Source organism: Microtus ochrogaster, chromosome 19 (genome assembly GCF_000317375.1).
Source record: "Microtus ochrogaster isolate Prairie Vole_2 chromosome 19, MicOch1.0, whole genome shotgun sequence".
In the NCBI taxonomy this organism is placed as follows: Eukaryota; Metazoa; Chordata; class Mammalia; order Rodentia; family Cricetidae; genus Microtus; species Microtus ochrogaster.
Genome location: NC_022021.1, coordinates 43,691,158 through 43,698,587, shown reverse-complemented (window position 1 = coordinate 43,698,587; position 7,430 = coordinate 43,691,158). Strand labels below are relative to the sequence as shown.

The following is a 7,430-nucleotide window of genomic DNA, read 5'->3' as shown; positions in this document are numbered from 1 at the left end:
TCTTGGTATCTATTTCCATTAATCCAACTTACAAGATATCTCGTGTGTGTGTGTGTGTGTGTGTGTGTGTGTGTGTGTGTGTGTGTATTTCTGTGTCTATGTCTATGTGCATGACCCCCTCCTGTATCAGTTTCCCTAAAGAACTCCAACTAAAACACCCACTTAAGAAAACAGAAACAAATTTTTAATTCTTTAGAAATCACAAAGCAAATTAGTAATGGCAGCCTGAGAGTCCAGCCCTTCAAGGCCACCTCCAGAGTTCAAGGAAGAAGTCTTAATTCATGCACGTGCCGTTCGAGTCATGTTATTTATTCTTCTGCCTATTTTTCCGTCCTCTGATTTTCACCTAAGTTTTAATTCTTTCCAGTTTTCCTTTGTCTCAATTCTTTGTTTCAATTCCCCCTTGCTTCTCTGTTTACCTACCTGAAATACATTTTTTTACAGGAGGCTTAAGGCAAAAAGAAATAATTATAAGAGTTATATCTCATTGGTCATAGCACATGTCTTGGGTAAACCATAGGAGCTGAGCCATTTACAATGGCAAGCACTTACTGCACAGCTACACGCAGCCCTAAGACACACAGGGTCCCACCCCCCACTGATTGAGTTTCAGCCATGCTGAAGCACTTTACCCATGTATAATATCCTTCCCATTCACTCTCACCCTTTGCAGGGCTCTTGTAGAAAATATCTTTTATCTTCCAGCTCAACCCTTAGATGATGCTGCACCTTCATTGGAAGACTCTCTAGGATAACTTAGAAAGTTTCTCCTCCCCGCCTCCCGCCACTTCTATTCCCATTATAGCAAACCTTCATCATAACAATTAAATGCTCAGTTATAATTATGAGTCTATGACTGTTCTCCTCACCGCATTGTTAACCTCTTACATGCTTTTGTATGCCCGTTTCCCTGGTTCTAATATAAAACCTGGCAGAATCGCACATTACAGAGTGTTACAAAACAATTACTTTGAGTTGTATTGTGAATCAGCAAACAACAAGCACGGGTCACGCTCCTCTTTAATACGGGTTCCACCCAATTATCTCCTTTGTCTTTTGGATAATTAAGCTTTTCAATATGAAGCAATGTGCTACTTAATGTAATTAATGTTTACTCTATATACTAAAGCCAAGAGTAAGTTAATAAACAGCAAATCATCTAGTAATAGATTTGTCTTTTCAAGGAACTCCTCCCAAACTCACAACACCAAATGGATTATACAACTTAGATGTAGCATTCATAATGGATTTATATTGTTCAATATTTAGCAGTTCATTTTGTTCAAGCTTTTGTACCGGGTACATTTACAGTTGATTGTTAGCAGAAAACAGCTTCAACTGTAGTAAAAATATTGAGCATAATTATGAAAACATCATCATTTAAAGACATATAAAAATCCTAAACAGAAGGTTCACAGCATTTATGAAAAGCCATGAAGATGTGAGTTCTCAGTTTGGAGGAGCACAGTTTGCCACCACCTAAGGACAACTGGTAGAGCCCTTGCATACCAAATTCACTTCATCCGATACTTTCTGGAAATGAGAGCCAATGTATCACGTGAAGAAGCCTGCTGCAGGTCCTGTCAGGCTCCGGCAACCAACAACCATGTTCCAGTGTCAGCGAGCAGGGCGCCATTAGGTGGAACCCTGCAGCACCTTTTTTCCATTTTGATGGTGTCTATTTCATTCCAACAAAGTTCATAAAATTTTGTAATTTAGCTCTGCAACCACTCAGGCTGCTAACAGGTTTAGGGGCATTGGTGTTAGAGTGAGAGCCAGAGAACTCAAGAATAATGGCCATAAAGCTGAGGGGGCATCTGGAAATAAAATTTGTTTATGCAACTTTGCTAGAGAAATATCTGCATACGAGGTGCTTTAGAATAGAGATAACTCTTCATGACAGAATTTAAGAATTGAGACGACAATTTTGTGTGTTTACTCAAAAGTAACATTGTATCATAGATTTCGCGGGGAAAGTGCTGTGATATTATTGGGAATTTGCTGACGTGCCCTTCCGCTAACTCTCGGTCCCATCACTTGTCATTTTCTGACCATGGGAATTTCTGAATCTGAGCATTGATATTTATAGTAAATAACAAGCAGTCTCCTCTCAAACTCAACATGAGGAGGAAATTAAATGTGTAAAACACATGACACCACAGAAATACCACTTTAAAGTGTTTCCTTTTTTGCTTAAACACAATATATTATTTCTTAAATGTCCCCAATTAGTAGTAAATTAGTATTCCTTCCTAAAAAAAAAAAAAGAGAGAGAGAGAATGTGTTCTTCTCTGTGTCTTCACATCTCTCTTGAGCATTCAGATGTCCTACAGCTGTTGAGATGTGTCCCCCAGGGCAACAGAATTGCTGCTCCCATACCTGTCATGGCTTTCATCAGGGTGTGGATGCAAGTGGTCTTCCCAGCTCCACTGGGCCCCAGGGTCATCATTCCGTGCCTCACCCTCTGTGTTTCAAAAAGCTGGATGACTTTCAGTTTCCAAGGAGGGTGGTCAATTAAGCCGGCTTCCTCAACCTGAAGCACAACAAAATCCCCATAATAGACAGCATTCACCGTGACCCAGATTTACGGCAGATGAAGAGTGGAAGAAGGAGAAATGGGGGGGGGGGAGTGGATTAATGACCGGGGAGCTTCTGTTTGTAAAGAAAGAAAACAATCAGAGAATGGACAGGATGGGTGACTGCGTAGTACACGCCCAGGAGTGAGAGGACCCGGGCTGTAGTCAGACTGCCTCCTTCACCGCGGTCACAGGAATAAACTGTATGGTGTGTATTTAACCACATTCAGAAGGGGGAAAACTACCACACAGAACCAATGCATGCAAACATGGACAAAGAGTGGGCCAACACCATCACTCATCCCAAGCTAGGAAGAAGTACCTGCACTTCTCTTCAGGAACTGACTCTTCAATACTAGCACTTGAATAAGTGTAAGTCAGAGGAGAAACTTAACAAGAAGATGAAATAGCAAAATGTATCTGGAACATTTGATTTAAACAATGATATGGATAGCCAGAAAATGTTTAGTACATCAGATTGATGGAAAGTCTATGTGAATTCCAATACTAGCTAGCACACTGTGCATTCTTCTACCCACTAGAAGCATGGAGTAAGGAATTTCCAAACACCGTTCTGAGATTCATCTGTAAAACGAGATGATGAGAATGACACAATCAATAAGTAAGACAGTGGAAGCATAGGTTGACCCATGTTCCGTGAAGTATAACTTACAGTCATGAAATTGGAATCTGAACCCAAAACATCCAGGTCTATGATCCGATATCTATGAAATGACTATATTATGCTTTAACTTGTTGTAAATCGTGATTTTATTTTGAGGAGAATAATTTTGAGTTCATGAATACAGTGGCTCTGTCGAGCCCGGAAGATGGCAACTCCTCTACTTTCCAGTTCCTGCATTCTCTCTGCGTCCCCTCCCATGAGCTTCACTGAGCTGTCAGAGGACGGCATGCATACAGTTCCAGACCCATGGTCACATGGTCAGCCCTGATCAAACTCAGTAAGTCGCAAAACCAAACAAAAAGACACAAATCTGGGAAGGGGATTTATAGTAGACATGGAAGTGGATGGGGGTGGGAAGTAGATAAAAGAAAGTATAGATAAGCGTGATCAGAAGGCATCATATACATTTATGAAACTAACATACAATAAATCTAAGTAATAAAATATTAAAAACAAGAATAATTTTAAAGATAATGATCATGTATCTTTATGTAATATATACTCTTCAGAAAGTTCCCTGCCTACCATCAATTGACATAAGTCATCTTATAAATTACTTAGCCGTTTAGAAAGAGCTATAATTAATTTAGAAAATGACGAGAAAATATTTTTGCAAAATGAATTATTATTCTTTTTGATCAGTAAATGCAAACTTTGGTATACTAATTCTAAGGCAAAAAAATATACAGTAAATACTACCACATTTTAATTATATTGCAATTACTTTCAAGAAAATCAATTTCATGTTATAAACTAATGACCATGGCATAAAAACAATATGTCTTCCCAAAACTTTTCTTAGAGGAAGGTAAACTAAGGGACAAGGTTTACACAGTTTGTTCCCACTCACAGAAAGACTCTGGTAAATTAAATGGCAGCAAGTGTCCTGAAATCCAGATGCTTGACTAGACATGTTACAACAAATTCCCTCCATCACAGAGACTATGAAAAACTACATTATGTGTTCAGAGGAAAAGAATGAGTGTGGAGAAGTCACATGACATCACTGCAAATAGAACACAGAAACAGAAGCCTGGAGACCACTGTGGCAGATGCCAGAGTCAAGCTGAGGTTCAGCAGGAAGCTGAGTCCCCACAGACCCTGCCAACTGTGACATTTTATTTCTGAATCTGGTGGAACGGTTCCCACTAATGCTGAGGCCATTTGGATGTGACTGCACTGGACGTGTGACTGCCAGGGGAGCTTCATCAACAGCCTACAGTGGCCTCTCCTGTAAAGAAGCAGCGGTCTCTCTCTCACTATCATTCTTGAGGCCAGAGGTCGGTGAGGACGGTTCCCCTGAGTCCCGCCAGACTCAGATAAATCAGACACAGCCATGAAATGCGTTACCTGTTTACTGATCGCTGTCTCCAGCTCAGGGTAGCCTGCTTTGTCCAAAAGAATATTTGGAAATAGATCTTCAATCAAACTCAGAAAGAGGGGCTCATCTTCATCAATCTACAAAGAACAAAGAAGGAAATAAGACCAAGTATTTTAGCACAAACCCAGAATATACAGAAATTTTGAAAACACTCAACACAAGCCAGGGTGACCATTAGTAGATAAAGCATAGCCTATTTGAGTAATATGTTCCTCATGTTTCCCATAATTAAAAAGTTAAGATGAGAAGAGAAAAGAAAAAAACAGAAGGAAAGAAAATCCTACTTACATTAAAATGTTTCATAAACTCCCCCATTCAGAAGATAGTAGTCTATAATTCCTAACTTAATTCAATTCTACTGAAATAGAAATACTTCTGGGTAGATGTGAGCCATTTGAAAAGGAACTTCTGAAAACATATAATTTAAACTCTGCTCTCAGGCATTTGATCCGAGAACCAGGCATAAATAAATTTAAATAAATATCTCTAAATCTGACTAAACTCATCCTTAAGCAGGTGGGATTCTTCCACCTGTGGTTCTCACCAGTTTGGAAAGATTCATGTCACGGAGCACGCGCATTACAATGGTAGACTCTGTATCCGTGGGACTGGCTCGTTTTGCTGCCCCCAGTGTACGCAGAACTGACAAAATGTTACGCAGACCAAAGTCATAGTGGACCTGAAGAAAAGGAAATGCTGGGCTTATTTCCTACTCATGGAAACAATATGAATTTGGCTGAAAAGCACTACATGATAATAAATTAACGCTGATTTCCTTTAAAAAGAAAAATAACAGCATGCCATGTTTTGTTGATACTCATAAGATACCTGTCCTTTCCTAAACAGAAACAGAGGAAAGGTGGATTGGGGTGGGAACAGAGGTGAAATGGGAAGGACGGGATGAAAGGAAGGAGGGGGAACTGTGGCCAGGATGTAAAATAAATAAATAAATTAATTAATTAATTAATTAATTAATTTATACATTTTTAAAAAAACAAACAGTAGAATAAATATTCCTTTATTGGTATGATTTTTGAAAAACTGAAGACTATCTGAGAGTCTTTCCCTGTATCATCATTAGCTTAAGTCCTTAGATTAAAACTAAGATGGGTCTTGATGGGAGAAACGTAGACATTTCCTTAAGACCACGACATCCCTTTCCCTCCTCTTAATCATTCATACATATGAAAATATATTTGTGTCTCTACAGCTAAAATTCAGGACCAGAGCTAAACTCAGACACTACATTCTCAAGTTTTTGCTAATAAAAAAATGGATATTAAGCATGAAGAAAAGAAGTTATACCCCAGGATCACCTAGAGGAAAAAATCTCACTAAATCTGGAGCCAGGCCCCAGCTTTGAGCTTAGTATAATAATTATGGAAGTTCTACAATCCAAATGTTAGCAGATATGCGGTGAATAATTAAAATTCCATTACCTAACCACCGTGGAATATAGCTGGCAGTTCTAAAAATTAAAAATGGAGCAAGCAGGCCAGGTGCATGGGCAAAGGCCTGTAATCCCAGCACCTGGAGACTGGCGCAAGAGAATTTCAACTTCAAGGCTGAAAGGCAAGTTTCAGGACAAGCTGTGTCATGCAGTGAGACACTGTCTTAAAAACTTAAAAAGTAGGCCTTCTGTATGATGCAACAATCCCACCAGTCTCACAGCGATGTTTGAACAAGAATGTGTAATATTCATATTCAACCATTCACAAAAGACAGAAGTAGGGAGCAGCCCAAACATCCAGCCGCCCTGCAGCAGACGAATGAAGATGCAAAACCCAGCATTTACACACTGTGGAATACTGTTTGGCCACATGAAGAAGGCACTCCATACCACATCCCAGTAAAATGCTGTGGGATAATTTTCTTGTACACTGTAAAAAATTGTCACTTGCATTGATTTAATAAAACGCTGATTGGCCAGTAGCCAAGCAGGAAGTATAGGTAAGGCAACCAGACTAGGAGAATTCTGGGAAGAGGAAAGAGACCCAGTTTCTTGAATATAGAGAACTTTCCGTGTCACTGTCTCTGGTCGTTGCCTTTGTTGCTTCTGTACTCTATGAGATGAAACCACAGCTCTGGCCAACACCTTCATTGGTGTCTTAGAACAAACAAAGAACCCCAAAAGATGGCTTCGGTTCTTCAGACATTATGCAATATTGTCCACTGTTTCTAAGCTTGTTACTAAGATTGCTATCCAGTGAGAGATAATTAATACAGATATAATAAGTGATTAACTCATGTCTTCTAGCCAATAACTCCCATGAGGGCTTTATCTGCTATCCCAAACATATGGGAAAGTATCAAGAGGTTTGCAACAGAAAAGATAATTAGCCAAGCTCGGTTAAATATATGGGTAAGTTTGGGAGTAAGAAGAGTCAATGATTCATAAGTTCCTGAAAACTATGTCGTCACCTGTTACACCATGATTCATACACAGGTTATGTAAATGGCGAACAGCAACACCATTCATATTGTAGCTCCTACATCAGCCTGTAAGGCAACCACGTCACTTCTGTATTAGAAATAATAACTTGTTCATATGTATTTTTCAACAAAATCCAGAGAAAATCAAGTTTTGTTGTTGGAGGCTTGGGAGATAACTCTGTAGCTCAAGTACTTGCTATGCAACCATGACATCTGGCAACAGTCTGAAAACCTGTGCAAAAATAGGTAGGTAGGTAGGAGAGATAGATAGATAGATAGATAGATAGATAGATAGATAGATAGATAGATAGATAGATAGATGATAGATAGATAGATAGATAGATAGATAGATAGA

General features: G+C 39.2%; 1 protein-coding gene across 1 annotated transcript in view; it reads right to left on the bottom strand.

Moving 5' to 3' along the window:
• The window catches only part of Dnah5 (dynein axonemal heavy chain 5), a 257,325-nt gene that overhangs the window by 120,327 nt on the left and 129,568 nt on the right, over window positions 1–7,430 (bottom strand). Inside the window, exons 39-41 of the mRNA XM_005356665.3 lie at window positions 5,187–5,321; window positions 4,612–4,719; window positions 2,380–2,533 (exon numbers count right to left, since the gene is read on the bottom strand). Coding sequence (XP_005356722.2) covers window positions 2,380–2,533; window positions 4,612–4,719; window positions 5,187–5,321 — 397 coding nt within the window. The remainder of the gene's footprint in view (window positions 1–2,379; window positions 2,534–4,611; window positions 4,720–5,186; window positions 5,322–7,430) is intronic.